This window comes from Cherax quadricarinatus, chromosome 74 (genome assembly GCF_038502225.1).
Source record: "Cherax quadricarinatus isolate ZL_2023a chromosome 74, ASM3850222v1, whole genome shotgun sequence".
NCBI classification, from domain to species: Eukaryota; Metazoa; Arthropoda; class Malacostraca; order Decapoda; family Parastacidae; genus Cherax; species Cherax quadricarinatus.
This window is the reverse complement of record NC_091365.1, coordinates 19,486,095-19,508,379: the sequence shown is the minus strand read 5'-3', so window position 1 is coordinate 19,508,379 and position 22,285 is coordinate 19,486,095. Positions and strand designations below refer to the sequence as shown.

The window sequence follows — 22,285 nt, the reverse complement described above, 5'->3', positions numbered from 1 at the left end:
TTTAACACTGAACTTTACATTGAAAGAGGCTTACCTGGAGGTTACCTGGAGGTTATTCCGGGGATCAACGCCCCCGCGGCCCGGTCCATGACCAGGCTTGATAATAAGTAATACATGTTTTATGAAAAATAGGATAAATAAGTATAAAAAATATAATGTAGGGTGTATTAAAAATAATTTGTAGGAATATGTATTGGTGGATAAAAGGTTGATGGGTAGAATTTAGGATGTGTATGTTTATAGAGGCGCAACAGATATATGATATCATTATTTAGCTGTAGCTGCAATAAGAGTAAAATACATGGGACCGAAAGAAAATGGCATCAGCGAGATTTTGAGAGAGGAAAGTTTATAAACTAATGGAGGAGAAAGTTAGGGTGAGATACTATAAGCAACTACTGGCAGACAGGTGGGCTAGTGCGAGTATAGGTAGTGTGGGGGATGAACAGGAGTGGGATAGTTATATAAATCCTTTGGGTATAGAGTGAGGGTGCAGGAGGAAAGAGGAGTAACTGGCGGAATGATGAGGTAAAGGATGTCATGAGGGAGAAATAGTAGGCTTATGAGAGTTTTTACAAAGTAGAAGTAATATAAAATGTGTGGAGTACATAGAGAGTAAAACAGAGGTGAAGAGAATGGTGAGAGAGTGGAAAAGTAGAGCAAATGATAGTGGGTGAGGTACTGTCAACATATTTTACCGAAAATCAGAAAAAGTTTTGGAGTGAGATAAATGGGTTGAAAAGGCCTAGGGAACAAATGGATCTGAAAATTAAAACACAATAGGGAAGTTAGTAGATGGGACTTGGAGGTATTGATATGATGGCGGGAATATTTTGAGGAACTGTTAAATGTTGATGAAGAGAGGGAGGCAGTGATTTCGTTCATTGGACAGGGAGGTATAACATCTTTTAGGATTGAAGAAGAGCAGGAGGTGAGTGTGGGGGAGGTGCGTGAGGCATTACCTAGAATAAAAAGGGGTAAAGCAGCTGGGTTTGATGGGTTCATGACAAATGTTAAAAGAAGGGGGGATATAAATTTAGAGAAGTTGGTATTTTGGCTCAATAAATGTATGAAAGAGGGGAAGGTACCTAGGGACTGGCAGAGAGCATGTATAGTTTCTTTATATAAAGGGAAGGGGGGACAAACGAGAGTGTAAAAAGTATACCTGGAGAGGGTTTGGGGGATCAAAGCCCTCGTGGCCCGGTCCATGACCAGGCCTCATGGTGGATCAGGGTCTGATCAACCAGGCTGTTATTGCTGGGCACACGTAATAAGCTTTACTCCTGGAAGACTACTTTGTATTAATGACTCTTCCTTTCTGCATGTAGTGTTTCTTCTCAGTTGAATCATCATCTACACTCCAGCCAACTTGGTTCACAGTACCATAAAACAGTTCACTTATGACCGTACCATTGTTCAACAACATACTATGCCTCTTCAAGGTCTCTGTATACAACTGGTATACAGAGTCTACCTGGAGGGCATTCCGGAGATCAACGCCCCCGCGGCCCGGTCCACGACCAGGCCTCCCGGCGGATCAGGGCCTGATCAACGAGGCTGTTACTGTTGGCCGCACGCAGTCCAACGTACGAACCACAGCCCGGCTGATCCGGCACCGACTCGCTCTTGTAGACAACCAGGGGTCTATCGGTAATGCCCTTTATGGCTGGCGGGATGCTGTTGAACAGTCTTGGGCCCCGGACACTTACTGTGTTTTCTCTTAGTGTACCAGTGACGCCCCTACTTTTCACTGGGGGTATGTTGCATCGCCTGCCAAGTCTTTTGCTTTCGTAGGGAGTGATTTCTTTGTGCAGATTAGGAACCAGTCCCTCCAGAATCTTCCAGGTGTAGATTATGACACGTCTCTCTCGCCTGCGCTCCAGTGAGTACAGGTCAAATGCTTCCAGGCGTTTGCAGTAGTTAAGGTGTTTGATGGAACTTATACGTGCAGTAAATGTTCTCTGTACATTCTCTAGATCTGCAATTTTACCTGCTGATAGATTTTTTTTTTATTTTTTTTTTTTGCACAGGGTTTTATAAGGTTAGGTTTAGGGTTCCTAACTTTATTAACAAGTTAAGAGCTGTTGACTACATCACCTCATTTGAAGGCTTTTTTATTGTTAAGAGATACACAAATAGGGAACAGGATGAAGTTGAAACCATCTGTGGGTCAACTTAATTTTGTCAGCTGGCTTTATTTCGTTGATGTCGTTATGCTGTACGACTATATTCCAGACACGAGTCATCCTAGGAATAAATGTTGTGTTAATTTAGTTCTTGATGTACTCGGTGTGGAGCCACGTGTGGTACCTTGACAATGTTGGCTTCGTACATAACAGAAAGGCTACCCACATCCCCTCCTGTGTTGAAGACTCTGCTTAAGTGACGGATTTGTCCAGACTGGATCCAGGTGAGAGACGAGTCATTTGCCACCACTGACCATTGTTTGACACAGTTCTTGCTGCTAGCCAAGAAGTTCCTCTTGCTGGATAATGAACTTTCATCGTGGCAGCGAAGTGTTCGGCCAAGATGTCAGCTGTCTCCTGACTGCTGGTACAGGTGGTACCATTCAGCCGATGTAGAGGTGAAATAATTTCATCAGATGAATAACCTTGTCGTTCCTTGACCATGGACTACCAGGTTTTAGAGCTCACTCTATCTGATGCCAGCTTTCTTTTTGTATCAGCCTCCCATCAAGAGATGGCCCACTTTTGGAATACTTCCATTTATCTAAAGGCCTGTCTCATTCTTCCCTGATTCTATTATTTACATCACATTGAATCACGGTGGATCAGTACCAGACTACAGTACCAGACTACAGTACCAGACTACAGTACCACCCGCTGTTTCATACCTTGTGTTGGTAGTGTTGTGTGTGTCAACTTTAATTCACTTTTAGTTTCACAAGTCCGTCGTTTTGATTCAGTTTGGAAATACTTCATATCTGTGTATTTTATATTCAAGTAAAGTTAATATTTTTGGTGTCAGTACAATGGTACCTCGGTATACGTCCAGCTCCCAGCTCGAACAGTTATGCAAAGTGTATTTTTGTAAGTGCCTTTGTAAGTGTATTTTTGTAAGTGATTTTGTAAATGTATTTTTAGAGGTCTGAAACGGATTAATCTATAATACATTAGTCCTTATGGATACTCGAAGAGATCGGCACTTGAACAGCCTTCTGGAATTATTTAAGGTCGTATACCGAGCTACCACTGTCTTTAGTTCTCACCTGATTATAATTTTCATTCATTTTTTATTTTTCCGCTTTCTTTTCCTAAGATTTGTTGATGTGTGTTTGAACTTGTGAGACGGTGCGTTATTTATACCAGTCACAATAATTGACAATAGGTGGGAAAGACTTACAATTTCTGAAGATATTTATTGCATTACTTTCAGCGTCTCAGTGAAAAATCAATCATTATCCTAAGGGTATATTGTATATTGCAATACACAACATCCAATAAACAGCATACAATATACAATGTGCAAAATACAGTTTATAATATTCAGTTAAACTAGCCAAGCTGGGAGGTGTTGTTCCAATGTCGTACAGGAAATATACGATATTTAAAATTAAGGAGAGTTACAATTATGTATGAAGTATATTAGGCCATTATTAAAGTGTAATAAAGCAAAAGAAAAACATGAGAAATATTGAAAAAAATGAGAAAACTCACCACACAGAACGATTTGTTTATATGTTCTTGCATACACAGAATAACAGAAAACCAGACTCACTAAAAAAGTATTAACTAAAGATGTTTGATTGTGACGAAATTAATACCAGAAGTGTCGTCACTGAGTCCAAGTTTAAGATCTGTAATAATTAAGATCTATAGAATTCTTAACTCCAAATTATTTTGTGCCTTGGCTATAATTTAAAAATTATCTGGTTTTGAACCCCGGCCAGCTTTAATGTTGTTCATTGGTTTAAAAAACCCTTGTTGCAGGGGTTGCAGGGATTGCATTATGTAAGTACAAATGGGAATCGCTTCTGCCTCGCGCTTAGCAGACGGAGGATCAAGACTAACATAAATTATTTGTTTATTTATTCAAATAATGCATCGAAATTTGTTTATTGAATGCTGCTGTTCTAGTATTTTCCAAGAATGCACAAAAGCTACCAAAAACACAAGACTCCAATGAGATAGAACCTCACCAGTTATCACGAAGTGCAGACTCATTCTCATTGTTGCTGGCCCAGATGAGGATGCTGACGTGGTGTTGCAAGCGACGAACCTGAGTAGTCACCTCTCTCCTTACTGACTCCAAGAAATTCTGGTTTGCAGGGTACATGCTGCATGCAAACATGAAATCTTCCCAGATGAGAATACCCAATTCATCAGCAATCTGGAATGATTTCACGAAGTAATACAAACAATTTGAAAACTCTTAGGTAGAGTAGATGGATACATATGCAGTGATATAATTTTTTTACTGGAACGTTTCACACATCAGGCGCTATTCCAGACTAGTGTTTTCATCACAGGGACTCATTTAATATATAAAAAAATGAGGAGGGTGCGGATGCACTTCTTCAGACATAATGACTGGAAAGTGAAATGATATGGATAGATTCCAAACATAAATTTAGGAGTATGATAAGATCCATAATGTAGGGAAATTACGTTGATAGTTCATAAGTATTCGAGAAAATGGGCCAGGAACTGAGGCTCGTCCCATGTAACCACTTACAGGTTAACATCTGGGTAAAAGAAAGTGGTGGAAGTGTAATATTAGCTGGCTGGAAGAAAACTCTAGAAATACTTAAAAAAAGCAAAAGGAAATAGATTCAAACAGAAGAAAAGGATAATTTTTGCTGAAGAAAAGGGTACTTAAGCTCGGAAAGGAAATAAAGGTAAAATAGGGTGTGTAGAAAATGGGGTAAGGAACAAGGAACAGCAATTAAGAAGAATAAAGCAGGAACAAAGGAATCAGGATGGGACAGAGGAGAAAACTAATTAGCAGAGATACTCTCAGGAAGCCTTGTGACGAGAGAGAGAGAGAGGAAGGGAACTGGTGACAACATACTAGACAGTCTAGCGGAAACCATAACGGGAGACTAAAGTGGGAGTTCATCGATGAAATACAGATTTTAGGAGGCTGATAGTATGTCAGGAACAAGAAAGTGGAAGAAGAAGGAACATGAGTTTATGTAGTTGATTGACTGTACATGACTGGACTAGGAAATGCAAAACTATGATGGCAATGAAGATGTGATATTCTAACTTTTTAACATATCAAAAATTTAAATATACTAGAACTTAATAGTCATAGCAAACAACCTATAAGGAGTAAGAAAAACTGAGATAATATTTTAGTTGTTATTTTGGTTTAAAATATCCAATACTGTGACAATATGTGTGTTGTGTTAAATAAGCCGCATCGGGGAGTTTAACCTAAAAAGTAAGGATCATTTCTGCTGAATAAGCAGAGTGAAAAATTAATTATGCAATATTTCTTTAAAAATCAATGTCAATATACAAAAAATATATATAGCATTGATTTTAATAGATATTAAATGAAATTAAACTGATCCGTGATTCATATACTAAAACATAGTTTAAAAAAATTACGTTGTTAGGTTAGGTAAGGTTTCTTAGATTTGGTGACAAACAAAAAAATGTACACCATATTTAATGAAAAAATATACCTATTAATACATAGAATAAAATATGGAAAAGAAAATTTTTTGGAGCAGGTCAGTCTAATGAACCAATACAAAATTATATATTGTGTGTGTGTGTGTGTGTTTAACAATTCGCAAATTGGAGAAATTATTTGCAGATATTATCTCCTAGTCTTCAACAGGATTCGAACATGCACACTCTGAATCAAACGTTTGACAATGATACAAGCAAATAAGAAAATAAACATAAAGAATTTCGCATTTATACCACTGAATATTAGGCTGCCTTACCTCATAAAATGCATCACTCTCGTAGATGCCTCCACCCCAGACACGCATACAGTTCTGGTGTGTGTCTGCGGCGGCTTGTAGCAGGTAGCGAGTGTAGTCTACAGTGACGGATTCTGGCAACACATGGGCCGGTATCCAGTTACTGCCTTTCATGAACATTGTTACATTGTTCACCAGCACCCGGAAGTGTCGACCTGCAGAGAAAGTTACACATGAATATTGTTCACCAGCACCCGGAAGTGTCGACCTGCAGAGATAATTACACATGAACACAGTTATATTGTTCACCAGCACCCAGAAGTGTCGACCTGCAAAGATAGTTACACATGAACATTGTTCACCAGCACCCGGAAGTGTCGACCTGCAGATTATTATAATCATGGAGTAGCGCTAAACCCGTAGGATTATACAGCGCATGTGGGGAGGATGGGAGGCATTCAGGTTCATTTCAGGGAACTGGAGCACAGATCCAATTCCCTAGATCAAGAGCCCCTCACCAGTGTCAAGGAACCTCCCTTGAGGGGTCGACCTGCAGAGATAGTTACACGTGAACATTGTTATATTGTTCACCAGCACCTGGAAGTGTCGCCCTGCAGAGATAGTTACTCATGAACATTGTTACATTGTTCACCTGTACCCAGTGAGGATCTACATGGTCACATTGTTCACCCGCACCCGAAGAGACCACTCTAAAACTTGAGAGATACTTCCTAACATCTCTGACTTGTGTTCAGCTTCAAGCTGCGACCTCGTGTTCCTGTTTCCCGTCTATCGAACAGTCTGTCTCTCTCCAACCAATGACTTCCACCAGTTACTTTGTACGTCGTTATCAAATCACCCCCGGTCCTGTCTTTTAATGTCATCAGGAGTAACTGATTTAGTTTCTCCTCACAGTTTATATCATTTAGCTCCTGGACTTATCTCGTTACAAACCTCTGCAGTGTCTCTTGACATACTTGATCATGGGGATGAATACTGCAATACAGAGCTAAAAAAATGCTGTATATAGTACCGTGAATGACTCCTCTTTAGGTTCCTGTGAGCTGTTGTTAGATTTACCAAAGGTATGTTTGCTGTGGCAGTAATTCTCCTAGTGTGCGCCTCCGACGATATTAAAAGGATAAGAGCTCTTATCCTACCTTAGCTCATTATGAAGCCGAACCTTATCTAAGATATACTAACATCCTCGGGGCAACAGCCGTAAAGAAACATGCCAAACGTTTCCAACCGAACCCAGGATTAAATCAGGGACCTTCAGTATATGAGCTAAGGGCCCTACCAGCTGAGCCACGAGAAAGCGGAGGTCCTCCCCCTTGAGTGACGTTTGCAGCTTTTACCCCCCCCTCACCCCCTCCCCTCCCTCTTTCCACATAAGCCTGTACTTTGTTTGCCGTTTTTTTTTTTTTTGCCTACCCGAAATCTTCGAAACATTGCATTTGCTTGGGTTTATTTCTAACAGTAGGCCCCACAGTCTGAGTATATTTGTAACCTTCCTTGGTCATCACCTGCTTTTATTCTCCTCATTAGTTTTGTATCATATACAAACAGGGATGCCGCTGACTATCTCTTCCGTCATATTCACGTACATAATTTTTGGATAATCACTCGTTGTTTTCTTCTGTTAAGTATTCTTTGATTCAGTACAGTGTCCTCCCTGTTATTCTTGCCTGCTGCTCTAGCTTTTGGCCCATTCTGTTTTGATGAACTAGTCCAAAAACATGCAGTCCTCGAATGCTCTCTCTCTCTCTCTCTCTCTCTCTCTCTCTCTCTCTCTCTCTCTCTCTCTCTCTCTCTCTCTCTCTCTCTCTCTCTCTCTCTCTCTCTCTTGCCTCATTTCTATTACTTTGTGGTAGAACTCTAGTAGGTTTGTGAGACAGGATTTACCATGTCTAAAGGTGTGCTGGTTGTTGCTTATGAAGCCTCTCCTTTCCAGGTGCTTCAACACACTTTTAATAATCTTCTCAATAACTTTACATACAATGCATGTCAGTGATATTGTTCTGTAGTTTAATGCTACCTTTCTGTTCCCATTCTTAAATATTGTTATAATTTGTTATTTTCCGCACTTCTGACAGTTGCTGTGTGTCGATTAATTTGTTAAAGTTTGTAAACAGTTGATCATACAGTTCTACCGCTCACTTTCTCAGTACCCATCTAGATAAGTTATCTGGTTCATTTGCAATCAAGGCATTCAGATGGAACAATGATAAATTAGACACATGTGCAACACTTGGGTATCTTTAATAAGGAAACGGTGGCTAGGCTTCCATAAAGTGATCTGCTTTCTGTTTCTGGCAATTTTTATTCTGTCTCTAAGCTGTTGACTCTCCTTTTCTGTTCTGTCCCGATCGAGATATGCATGTCGATATCTTTCTGACTAACCTAACTGTGGATAGTGCAGAGTGCAGTATAAATTTGGAATACAGTGGTAAAAAATGAAGTGAATCAGAAGAGTCCTTCACAAGTCATTACATACATACTAATATCTAAATTTAAAAAAAATACAAACCAAATTTAATTCAAACCTTTCATTAAAAACGTGAATTTTAAGGCTAAACTTAAGCAATCTCTTGTCTCAAAGAGACTAAATACATAAGAAGGAACACTGCAGCAGGCCTACTGGCTCATGCGAGACAGGTCCAATTCTCCTACCGGCTTAAGCCAACGCCCAAGCCACCAGCACAAAGACTGAAGGCGCTTAGAAGTTACATTTGTCAAGCTATCAGCATGCAATACTTACAAATGATGAAATAAATAATAGAATTTCAATTTCACAAATTTCTTCCAAACTGGAAAATGGAATTGCGAAAGCCAAAATCAGCGCAAACTTTTCTCTCAGTAAGACTGATCAAGTTTGTAAGCAAATGAGCAATTATTAAAGTTTTATTTAAGCTTCGCGTATTAATATTCCAGTTTAATCTTTTATTTTTCTGTAGGATACACAGAGGTTATAAACATAAAAATACACGATGTTAACTTAACCAAGAAAAATCTAATAAAGTCAGACACTATGATTTATTTCAGATCAGATGAGACGTTCACTAATTATTTCAGAGTAACCGATCTGATTAATAAAACTGTTATATTATAACTTACACAACCAAACATCAAGAGATTAATATCTTTAAGGAAAACTTATTAGCACTAAAAGTGTGAAGCCGATCAGCAGATGCATTTTCCATTTATTGCACAGAAACCATAAAAAATGAAACGTTGCATCAGTTTCATACGCCGCATCGGACATTAAATACTGATGCAGTTGTCAGTCTTACAGGACGTGATTCGATGCATTAAAGCAAGATATCGCAATAAAATAAATAATATAGCATATTAAGACTAAAAATGGGAAAATTCCAGCTACACCCTCCATTAACAACACCAACTTTGTGAACACGATACACCAGTTTACCTGGAGTTTACCTGGAGAGGGTTTCGGGGGTCAACGCCCCCGCGGGGCGGTCTGAGATTCTGAAGTTGATCAGAGGAGACTTTCTCTACTTATCATTTGGAAACAAAATATGGGAATGGCATAGGTAAATTTGTGCAGATGGCAGCCATGTTTGTGCAGATGGCAGCCATGTTTGTGCCGATGGCAGCCATGTTTGTGCCGATGGCAGCCATGTTTGTGCAGATGACAGCCATGTTTGTGCAGATGGCAGCCATGTTTGTGCAGATGGCAGCCATGTTTGTGCCAATGGCAGCCATGTTTGTGCCGATGGCAGCCATGTTTGTGCCGATGGCAGCCATGTTTGTGCCGATGGCAGCCATGTTTGTGCCGATGGCAGCCATGTTTGTGCAGATGGCAGCCATGTTTGTGCAGATGGCAGCCATGTTTGTGCCGATGGCAGCCATGTTTGTGCCGATGCCAGCCATGTTTGTGCCGATGGCAGCCATGTTTGTGCAGATGGCAGCCATGTTTGTGCAGATGGCAGCCATGTTTGTGCAGATGGCAGCCATGTTTGTGCAGATGGCAGCCATGTTTGTGCAGATGGCAGCCATGTTTGCAAAGTCACTTGAATTTTGCCCCAGAGTCTGTACACCACCGTTCAAAATTTGAAACCGATCTAATAAAGCGTTCTCGAGTAATAAACGATAATTTTGAAGAAAACAACAATTTTACTGAGAATATTTGGAAAATAGAAAAATCTCCAATCGTTAGATTAAAAATTGTCATAAAAATTTTTATTTCAATTTTTTCCCATTTATATTGTATTCAGAATGCATTACACTCCTGTAAAAACTTTTTATTTTGAATCTTCCTAGAAATTCCAATTCAATATAATTTGCTAAAAAAAAAATGGCAAATTAGCGCCCACACAGCTCAAAAATTAACTATTAAATTTTTTAACATTTTAATAAAATTTAAAATTTCCACCTTATAATAAAATGCATCATTAAAATTTTGAAGCCAATCAGAAAAAAACATTCTTCAGTAACTGAATGTAAATGAATTTCGCTATTTACGCAACTAAATGGTAAATTGGGACATATGTCACCCAATATCAGCGTGAAGATTGTGTTCAGGAGACCACAACAGTGTGAAGATTGTGTTCAGGAGACCACAACAGTGTGAAGATTGTGTTCAGGAGACCACAACAGTGTGAAGATTGTGTTCAGGAGACCACAACAGTGTGAAGATTGTGTTCAGGAGACCACAACAGTGTGAAGATTGTGTTCAGGAGACCACAACAGTGTGAAGATTGTGTTCAGGAGACCACAACAGTGTGAAGATTGTGTTCAGGAGACCACAACAGTGTGAAGATTGTGTTCAGGAGACCACAACAGTGTGAAGATTGTGTTCAGGAGACCACAACAGTGTGAAGATTGTGTTCAGGAGACCACAACAGTGTGAAGATTGTGTTCAGACCACAACAGTGTGAAGATTGTGTTCAGGAGACCACAACAGCGTGAAGATTGTGTTCAGGAGACCACAACAGCGTGAAGATTGTGCTCAGGAGACCACAACAGTGTGAAGATTGTGTTCAGGAGACCACAACAGTGTGAAGATTGTGTTCAGGAGACAACAACAGTGTGAAGATTGTGTTCAAGAGACCACAACAGCGTGAAGATTGTGTTCAAGAGACCACAACAGTGTGAAGATTGTGTTCAGGAGACCACAACAGTGTGAAGATTGTGTTCAGGAGACCACAACAGTGTGAAGATTGTGTTCAGGAGACCACAACAGTGTGAAGATTGTGTTCAGACCACAACAGTGTGAAGATTGTGTTCAGGAGACCACAACAGTGTGAAGATTGTGTTCAGGAGACCACAACAGTGTGAAGATTGTGTTCAGACCACAACAGTGTGAAGATTGTGTTCAGGAGACCACAACAGTGTGAAGATTGTGTTCAAGAGACCACAACAGTGTGAAGATTGTGTTCAAGAGACCACAACAGTGTGAAGATTGTGTTCAGACCACAACAGTGTGAAGATTGTGTTCAGGAGACCACAACAGTGTGAAGATTGTGTTCAGGAGACCACAACAGTGTGAAGATTGTGTTCAGGAGACCACAACAGTGTGAAAATTGTGTTCAGACCACAACAGTGTGAAGATTGTGTTCAGGAGACCACAACAGTGTGAAGATTGTGTTTCCCACAACAGTGTGAAGATTGTGTTCAGACCACAACAGTGTGAAGATTGTGTTCAGGAGACCACAACAGTGCGAAGATTGTGTTCAGACCACAACAGTGTGAAGATTGTGCTCAGGAGACCACAACAGTGTGAAGATTGTGTTCACGAGACCACAATAGTGTGAAGATTGTGTTCACGAGACCACAACAGTGTGAAGATTGTGCTCAGGAGACCACAACAGTGTGAAGATTGTGTTCAGGAGACCACAACAGTGTGAAGATTGTGTTCAGGAGACCACAACAGTGTGAAGATTGTGTTCAGGAGACCACAACAGTGTGAAGATTGTGTTCAGGAGACCACAACAGTGTGAAAATTGTGTTCAGACCACAACAGTGTGAAGATTGTGCTCAGGAGACCACAACAGTGTGAAGATTGTGTTCACGAGACCACAATAGTGTGAAGATTGTGTTCACGAGACCACAACAGTGTGAAGATTGTGTTCAGACCACAACAGTGTGAAGATTGTGTTCAGACCACAACAGTGTGAAGATTGTGTTCAGACCACAACAGTGTGAAGATTGTGTTCAGGAGACCACAACAGTGTGAAGATTGTGTTCAGACCACAACAGTGTGAAGATTGTGTTCAGACCACAACAGTGTGAAGATTGTGTTCAGGAGACCACAACAGTGTGAAGATTGTGTTCAGACCACAACAGTGTGAAGATTGTGTTCAGGAGACCACAACAGTGCGAAGATTGTGTTCAGGAGACCACAACAGTGTGAAGATTGTGTTCAGGAGACCACAACAGTGTGAAGATTGTGTTCAAGAGACCACAACAGTGTGAAGATTGTGTTCGAGACCACAACAGTGTGAAGATTGTGTTCAGGAGACCACAACAGTGCGAAGATTGTGTTCGAGACCACAACAGTGTGAAGATTGTGTTAAGGAGACCACAACAGTGTGAAGATTGTGTTCAGGAGACCACAACAGTGTGAAGATTGTGTTCAAGAGACCACAACAGTGTGAAGATTGTGTTCAGGAGACCACAACAGTGTGAAGATTGTGTTCAGGAGACCACAACAGCGTGAAGATTGTGTTCAGGAGACCACAACAGCGTGAAGATTGTGTTCAGGAGACCACAACAGTGTGAAGATTGTGTTCAGGAGACCACAACAGTGTGAAGATTGTGTTCAAGAGACCACAACAGTGTGAAGATTGTGTTCAGGAGACCACAACAGTGTGAAGATTGTGTTCAGGAGACCACAACAGCGTGAAGATTGTGTTCAGGAGACCACAACAGTGTGAAGATTGTGTTCAGACCACAACAGTGTGAAGATTGTGTTCAAGAAACCACAACAGTGTGAAGATTGTGTTCATGAGACCACAACAGTGTGAAGATTGTGTTCAGGAGACCACAACAGTGTGAAGATTGTGTTCAGGAGACCACAACAGCGTGAAGATTGTGTTCAGGAGACCACAACAGCGTGAAGATTGTGTTCAGGAGACCACAACAGTGTGAAGATTGTGTTCAGGAGACCACAACAGCGTGAAGATTGTGTTCAGGAGACCACAACAGTGTGAAGATTGTGTTCAGGAGACCACAACAGTGTGAAGATTGTGTTCAGGAGACCACAACAGTGTGAAGATTGTGTTCAGGAGACCACAACAGTGTGAAGATTGTGTTCAGGAGACCACAACAGTGTGAAGATTGTGTTCAGGAGACCACAACAGTGTGAAGATTGTGTTCAGGAGACCACAACAGTGTGAAGATTGTGTTCAGGAGACCACAACAGTGTGAAGATTGTGTTCAGGAGACCACAACAGTGTGAAGATTGTGTTCAGGAGACCACAACAGTGTGAAGATTGTGTTCAGGAGACCACAACAGTGTGAAGATTGTGTTCAGGAGACCACAACAGTGTGAAGATTGTGTTCAGGAGACCACAACAGTGTGAAGATTGTGTTCAGGAGACCACAACAGTGTGAAGATTGTGTTCAGGAGACCACAACAGTGTGAAGATTGTGTTCAGGAGACCACAACAGTGTGAAGATTGTGTTCAGGAGACCACAACAGTGTGAAGATTGTGTTCAGGAGACCACAACAGCGTGAAGATTGTGTTCAGGAGACCACAACAGTGTGAAGATTGTGTTCAGGAGACCACAACAGTGTGAAGATTGTGTTCAGGAGACCACAACAGTGTGAAGATTGTGTTCAGGAGACCACAACAGTGTGAAGATTGTGTTCAGGAGACCACAACAGTGTGAAGATTGTGTTCAGGAGACCACAACAGTGTGAAGATTGTGTTCAGGAGACCACAACAGTGTGAAGATTGTGTTCAGGAGACCACAACAGTGTGAAGATTGTGTTCAGGAGACCACAACAGTGTGAAGATTGTGTTCAGGAGACCACAACAGTGTGAAGATTGTGTTCAGGAGACCACAACAGTGTGAAGATTGTGTTCAGGAGACCACAACAGTGTGAAGATTGTGTTCAGGAGACCACAACAGTGTGAAGATTGTGTTCAGGAGACCACAACAGTGTGAAGATTGTGTTCAGGAGACCACAACAGTGTGAAGATTGTGTTCAGGAGACCACAACAGTGTGAAGATTGTGTTCAGGAGACCACAACAGTGTGAAGATTGTGTTCAGGAGACCACAACAGTGTGAAGATTGTGTTCAGGAGACCACAACAGTGTGAAGATTGTGTTCAGGAGACCACAACAGTGTGAAGATTGTGTTCAGGAGACCACAACAGTGTGAAGATTGTGTTCAGGAGACCACAACAGTGTGAAGATTGTGTTCAGGAGACCACAACAATGGTGAAAAATTGAAGTAACTCAGAAGAGTCATTCCAGAGTTTTGTTAATTCAATTTTTTTTTATTTTACGAAAGTGACAAATTTACTTTCACCCAATTTAATTGACATGATTTAATTAGAATTAAATTTTCACATTTTTTTACGCATAAAAATGTCAGATCTGTAAATTCATATCTGAATTTCACTTTTCGCCAACATTAAATTAAGAAATTATTGGAATTATTTGTGGAAGTTAGGAATTGGCTTAAAAGCTTTGCTCAGCCAGCAGCAACAGCCTGGTTGATCAGGCTCTGATCCACCAGGAGGCCTGGTCACAGACCGGGCCGCGGGGGCGTTGACCCCCGGAACTCTCTCCAGGTAAACTCCAGGTAAACTCACGTGCACATGCCAATTGTTTCGAGAATTTGGTCCTCATTACCGTACAAAAACATTATAAATTTGAAGCCAAGTGAATGAAACATTTTCGAGTCATAAACGAAAGAAAAACGGAAAGTTTAAGGAAGTAGAAAAACGAAAGAAATACAATTCTTGTAAGAACTTAAATGTACCTTCAGGGATACCTAATAAGATCAAAATAATTAGAACACAGAGAAGTGAACTTCAGTCCTCAATAACTCGCTTACCATAAAAATTCTAACTAAATACAAAAAATACTTAAGAATTTCACTATATTTCATAATTATTTGTTACAAAATGAGGATATCTTTCATTATTTTTTTGTTTTTTTCTTTCCATTAAACAGTCTTCTATTTTTCTCATAAATAAGCGGTACCTTGGTTCAATATATAGTACAACCACACACACACACCTCAAAATATTTTCAACTCATTACAGAGACCGTTCCAGCACACGAGAATCAGAGGATTTCACAGCTGATCCAGCTTACATATAAAGGTCTACCCTCCCGGGCTGAATGGATAATCACGGGCAGGTGACAGCAAAACCCTAACTATTTTCCTGGTTACTTCTCTGTTAGCCCCTCAGTGAACTGGTTAGGAATGGTTGGCTGTCATGAGGTGCATATGCTTACAAACCATACCATGGGTGGGATTTGAACCCGCGGTCAGAGAGTCTCAAAACTCACGCGACGGTCTGGAGTTTTGAGACTCTGACCGCGGGTTCAACTTCCGCCCGTGGTATGGTTTGTTTGCAGTCGTGTCATTACGATTTCGTGAGTCGTGCATATGCTTCACAATCAAGCAAAATGATGGTCCTCATAAATCTAAATAACTAATCTTTGCAGTCATTTTTAACTCATTCACGATGAGTTCTTAAGTACACAGAGTCAGCAAAGAATTCCACTTATTCTAACACAAAGCTTATTAGAGTTTCAAGCACTTCTCTGACACTGTTGTCGGAGCTGTGAGTCACGCGGGTTACCATGACAGATTTGTATAAGATACAGTTTATATACCTGCACAAACGAAGTACATGAGAGGACATTATCATGGCATATAAAACCCTCACGGATATTGAAAACGAAGGCGAGGACAGATATTTTCCTAAGGGAGGACCTAGACAGAGAAAATGCAAATGACAGGTAATCAAACAACGGAGTCATACACGAGTTTCGAAACACTGCTGTAAACTAACAGTAAAGAAGAGGAAAGATTAAGACGATACATCTGAAGCCCATTAACAATAAGTATTCAAATGTAAATTCGATAGTGCTTATTTATGATAGTCCATCAAAAATTAAAAGACTTTGCTAATAGCTTGAGCTCACTCCACGCAAACTCAAATAAGTCTGTTCTCACAGTGGTTAAAATATGATTAAATAAGTTTTTATGTCCTTATTTAACCCTGTTTGCGCCTGTTCACATTTGCCGTCTGAAGGGCTTTCATATATCAAATACTTCGAATGTTGAATATAATTTAACCTTAACTAAACAATAGCTAAAGAAACCACTGTCACCCATTACGAGTTTAGAACGTCTTGTGAGTCCTGATCATTAATATAACGTACCTTTTGTCTCATCACTGGAATCAACAAAATCCTGGTTTAGCTCGACTGTGCGGAATCCAACACGAATACTCTTGCTGGAAGTTTCGGATTGATTTTCATCAGTCCACAGGACGGTTATATCATACAGTGGCTGAGAACCATAGCCGTTGGGCCACCACATCTCTACCTGACCCTGTAAGACCACAAGTATAATGTCATTGTTTGCATATCAATAAAAATTTTGATGTGTTGTACTAAACGTAGACAAAGGCAGTATTAGGCGATAATTTTTTGGCTACGTTTCGCCCACACAATGGGCTTTATCAAGTGACTTGATGAAGCCCACTGCGTGGGCGAAATGTCAATAAAGGATCGCATTATACTGAATTTGTGACTATTTTTCCATCATGTCAGTATTTTATATCATTAATCTCCATCTGTGTTGTACACTGCCGTTGTACACTGCCGTTGTACACTGCCGTTGTACACTGCCGTTGTACACTGCAGTTGTACAATGCAGTTGTACACTGCAGATGTACACTGCAGTTGTACACTGCAGTTGTACACTGCAGTTGTACACTGCAGATGTACACTGCAGTTGTACACTGCAGTTGTACACTGCAGATGTACACTGCAGTTGTACACTGCCGTTGTACACTGCCGTTCACTTTACAGGTTAGTAAAAGCCGTAACAGCGACACAATCACCAGTTTTTGTGAAAATTTTTGGATATTACCAACAGCTAGTGGGCAGCTCCAGCTCTTGCGCAAATCAGTTGATTATCAATGTACTCTGGAATTCACTGTGAACTAATATAAACAATTCTTAAGAAGTGAGTGACATGAAGATCAATGGCCCAGCATTTCTGACATTACTGGCCCCTAACACAAGCTGATGGCTATAGGTACTTTTTAAAATCTCGTGAATGGGTTCCAGTTGTGGCTTTCACTAGCCGGTCCAGTAAGAAGCAGTCTCTCGCTGGAGAATTCTTTTACCCTTCTGTTAAGAAAACTAGTTAGATGGGCTGGTAATCACAGGATTGACTGAGCAGAGGTTCTTATGTCGTTCAATTAATAATTTTTATATTCCGTCTGCAAATTTTTCAATATATTGGTAGTGACTTGGTGGGCACAATAGCTAGAGTTTGTCTTCTGGATGTTGTCAGGTCAAAGACTCTTAATAAGAACTCATGATTGTTTCGTGACTGGAAATAAATACGCTGAGTCTTAAGGTAGAATTTTCCACTGAGAAAGAATTTTGTACACTTTGTGGTTGAGTGGGTAATGTCGTATACTAGTACGTAGCTGTAAGAGTACCGGTTAGATTTTAGATTTAGATTATCACAATATTGTGAAATTCTAATTTTATTTCAATTTAAAGTAATTTAATATATTTATACTGAAAATAAACAGAGAGAATAGCATGTTAATTGTGGAAATTATATCTAATCATGAGATAATAACGCAAAATTTACTCGCCTCATCAGTGGTGAAGGTGAAGGTCATCTGGGCTTCATAATCTTTCACTGTAACATTGATAAACTGGTGTTGGGTGTAGATGTTTGCCAGGGTGATGCTGACGTTGCCAGCTATATAACCAGACTCAACAGCGGCATCACACCACACCTGGCGGCCAAAACTGATGTTGATTAAATCGGCAATATTAATAAAATATTGTGCATGTAAATTCAAGAATTATATGGATTACAATGAATGAGGGATATGAAAAAGGGGTTATAATAAGTTTCTATTCTGCTGGAGGTAAGAGAAGTGGAGAGAGAGAGAGAGAGAGAGAGAGAGAGAGAGAGAGAGAGAGAGAGAGAGAGAGAGAGAGAGAGAGAGAATCTGGAAACATTTAGCCAGTGTTCAGGTGGTTTTTAAACTAGATCAAAGAACGTGTGTTATGAGAGAACTAAAGTGGATGAGACTGTGGTCGAGGACGTAGTATGTACGTTGAAAGAGACAAGGCAAAATAATAAAGTAATGGCAGCCTACAAATGTGTATGTGACAAACAAAATAGCTACGTAATAGGATTGTTTGCAAATTTGCAGTGTCACTTATTTTAATACATGATTTAGTTTAGGAGTTATTTGGAGTTATGATTAACACATTATTGACCTATACCACCCAAACTGCATTCATGGCTGACAAAACATTAGTAATCAGTGTAAAATGAGATGTTTTGGAAGAGTGATAGGACTAAGAAATATTTAAAATGCAATTTCCAAGGAGAGAAACAATGGAATAATTTTCGCCCTAATGTACACACAGTCGTCATTCAATTTTAAGACCAGTGCTGAAATTTTAGTTAGAAATAGATTTTAAATATATGAAAATTATTTTGAGGAGATTTTGCCTTGAAATTAGAAGAGTTAATTATATACTTATTGTACTGCAACTTTAAACATTAGTTTAAAAACAAAAATAATATGCGATTTGTTTTCTTTTATGTCCAATTTTTTTTGGCGTATTTTGTAGTACCACAAAAACTAAAATAAGATAATCTTAATTCTGAGGACATGTACATAACCTTCACGACTACGACAACTACTACTACAACTAACCCATCTCTTTGGGAAGGACCTACTTCCACTGGGGAATCCCGCCTACCAGTGAATATGCCCTCGTCTGCTACACCTGACGTTACTATATAAGCGCCAGGATCCTTTCTTCTGCTTCAGAATCTCCACGACTATGGTGCTCTTCGCACCTACTCCTAGGTTGAGGGACTGATTACCTCATCTTCTGTACATAGTTCTACTGTCTTCAAGTTATGTCCTAGAATTTGTATTGATAAAGCCACTGGATGGCGAAACGTCTACAATAAAGATACCCAGATGTTGCACATGTGTCTTAATCTCATCAAGATAATTATCGATATAACTTTACAGGATATGATGTAGATAGCAATAACAGCAGTTTGTTAGACTTAGTATTAACAGGAAATTGATAGTTTGGTTTCTGGTTGTATCTGTATCCTTAGTTGAAGCTTTGCTCATAGGGACCAATATTCTAAAACACACCAGCACAGTAAGTTTGAAGTCAGTCAGAAAGTGAATCATTAAACTTTCACTATTGAAATGTGAAGGTATTGATAAGACACTCGGATATTACAGCATGCAAATTAGTATTTCAATTTTGCCCATTTCTGCTATTAAATATAACAGGAAATCTGGACCAGCACAAGCCAAATTGAATCGATTTTTTTCTTAAGGAAGATTTACGAATCTTTAATGTTAAGTATTCACGTACGTCAGTATTTACTTATGTAAGTATTTACTTAAGGTTTACTATGAACATTAAATAGATTTAGCCTAAGATAACCCAATATAAGAAGATGAACAATGACATTCTTCTTTTTCAAGGAAATCAGTTTCACTAATAAAACTGTCAGACGAGTGTTTCAGAACCTTAAAAATCTCACCATCGAGAAGCATTTACGCATTACCTCGGTCTGAGCTTCAGACACGCCGTTGCTGGCGTCCAAAATTTCCAAAGACAAGTTTGCGGAATGACAGATGTACCACTTTACTACTTGTGATAATGTCTGTGGGTCGTGTGGTGGAAGTTCTTCGTTTCTATTTTTTCATAATTATCACTAGGAATATTTTCTTCATGTGACTCCTGACTGCGCATGTGACTCCTGACTGCGCATGTGACTCCTGACTGCGCATGTGACTCCTGACTGCGATATGCAATGTGTTGTTCGAATTAAAACGAAGAGTAACGTTTTGCTACAAAATGAAAATCCATTTCACATAAAAACTAATCAGTAAATTGAAACTACGACAGAAATAATGATAAATACACAGAATTGTTCTAATTTCCATATAAAGATCTACGAATCTTACCATAGTACTAAATTATATCAATTACCTTCACAGTAACTATCCAGCTTGGCTTCAGATCATGATCTGGCACACTGGGAAGTGATGTGCCAGGCACTGCTGAGAAGAATACGTCACTCACCAGTAGTGTATTCCAGCCAGTCAAGTGCCACTCTTTCCTGTATGACACACAAAAGAAATATACTATCATGATTTAAAATAATAATACTTGCTTCATAAAGAAAATATATCCATTGATAGGGAAACATTTCTTTTAAATCAAATAAACTATGCAGAGTGAAGCAACTAACACAGAATGTTAGACATTGCAATATTGGTGGATACTTCAGTACTTTATTCCTGCAGACCGACACTCCAACCTTGTTCAAATACGCTTTGAATTATTGTTAAAATATAAATTTATTCTCATCCATTCATTCTGCAACATTTCAGCTGATACCTTCAGTTTATTCTTTAACATTCCAACCACAACCTTTATCGGATTAATGAGTTTAACAAAAATTATTCTGACATCTTATGACAAACATTTGATAAATGTAATTTTTCTATTAGATGAATTAAGATGTCTGTTTAGTACACAAATTAATAAAAGAAAAGTTTTCCAAATTCCATAACTAACCATAAGGAAATAAAGAGCTGTTAAAACAATGATGCATTTGTAACATTTGGAAATCTTTATAAGGGCAAAAATAGAATACTGAAGGAAAGGAGGTTATCAGTTACTTTGTCTCGTAGAATTAGTGATGTAGAATTATTGATGCTGTTATAGGGCTGGTTTAGTGTTTTTGAAAAACATAACCTTAAAGATTTATGGGATCTGGTGATCCCATTTTATGAGGCACATGTGTTGCCTGCTCTACGTTTAAAAGGTGTTGTGGGGGTCTTGGTGGGGAAGTCCTGCCCTCATGGTGAGAATGGTGGGGATGGTCGCATTATACGTGTGGATGAAGCGTGGCAGGATTCCCCTGTCACTCATATGTGTATACATCAGTGGATGGCAATTGAAGGGTTAAAAATAATTTTGTTAGGGAGGATTTAGTATTTTTATTAGATCATTGCCGGCGTTAGCCTTAATAGGGAGTGACTGGAATTGTGCGGCTCAGATGGATGTAACCCCAGGAGAGGCGGGGCATTATTTCCTGGTTTTAAGCGAGTTGTTACGTGATGTGTACTTGAAAAATGTGTGTTGCGTGTCAGAGGGGGTACCAGCCCGCACATATGTGGAGAAGGATTATGGGGCAAAATTGGACAGCTGCTTTTTCAGATGAAGCAATTCTAACGGAGGTAGGGTGGGATTTATTGGCGGTGCGGCACCAAGGATACTGGAAATTGAATACTAAGGTTTTAGGGGATGAAGAAGAGGTAGTGAGTTTTGAGGGATGGTGTGCGGTACACAAATATCAGGGAAGTGATGAGGTGTTGGTGGGACAAGGTGAAGAATCCAACGATTCGTAAGTTTTATATAGGAGAAGGTAGAAAGCTGAATACTGTAAGCTGTGGGTTACTGAATAATTATGAGAATCGATTGCGTCAGTGTCATAGGGAAGGGGTATCTAAGGGGGTGTACCGTATGGATGAAATAGAAGGTTTGAAAGTTTTAATCAGGGTTTGCACAATTAGTGGTGTGAACCAGTGCGTGTTCACGCGGCGGTGGAGGTGATGTTATGGGGAGACAAATCTGCGTGCGTTACTCGCACACCAACAAAGGAGGCAGGCGACTACTATTCCATGTCTAAGGTGCACTGTACTGTGGAAGGCTTCAGGGAAGGGCAAGTACTGCAAACCGCTGACGCAATGTTTTTTATGTGGACAGGTGGAATGCAAAGTAGGGGAAGAACAGGGTAGTGAAGAGGAAGGCTGTGTACGATATCTGTAAGGGAATTTCGTTTAATCTTAATGGAACGGAGTGGATAGCGTTAGGGAGAGCTCTGGTAGAGCAATGTCTGGTAGAGCAATGTAGAGCTAGGTAGAGCAATGTCGGAAATGACAAATCCCAGTGGTTTAATGGGATATTAGTGGAACTAGGAGTTGCTGAAGGTTTTTTGGTACGCCTCATGAATACGATGAGAGAGGAGGGTAGGTTGGGTCCTGTTGTTGTGCTCGTCCTAACGGGTAACAAGAAGGTAGGAATCTGACATTATCGTTCTATTTCGCATTTGTGTGTTGTAGGTCGTGTTGTCAC

At 39.9% G+C, this 22,285-nt stretch overlaps 1 protein-coding gene across 2 annotated transcripts in view; it reads right to left on the bottom strand.

Annotated features, from left to right (window-relative positions):
• Positions 1 to 22,285, bottom strand: part of LOC128700226 (beta-mannosidase) — a gene marked incomplete at its 3' end in the record, with an annotated part of 173,911 nt that overhangs the window by 100,104 nt on the left and 51,522 nt on the right. For both annotated transcript variants that reach the window (XM_070100816.1, XM_070100817.1), the window contains 5 exon segments: positions 4,160 to 4,350; positions 5,921 to 6,114; positions 16,277 to 16,448; positions 17,734 to 17,880; positions 20,132 to 20,261. In XM_070100816.1, coding sequence (XP_069956917.1) covers positions 4,160 to 4,350; positions 5,921 to 6,114; positions 16,277 to 16,448; positions 17,734 to 17,880; positions 20,132 to 20,261 — 834 coding nt within the window.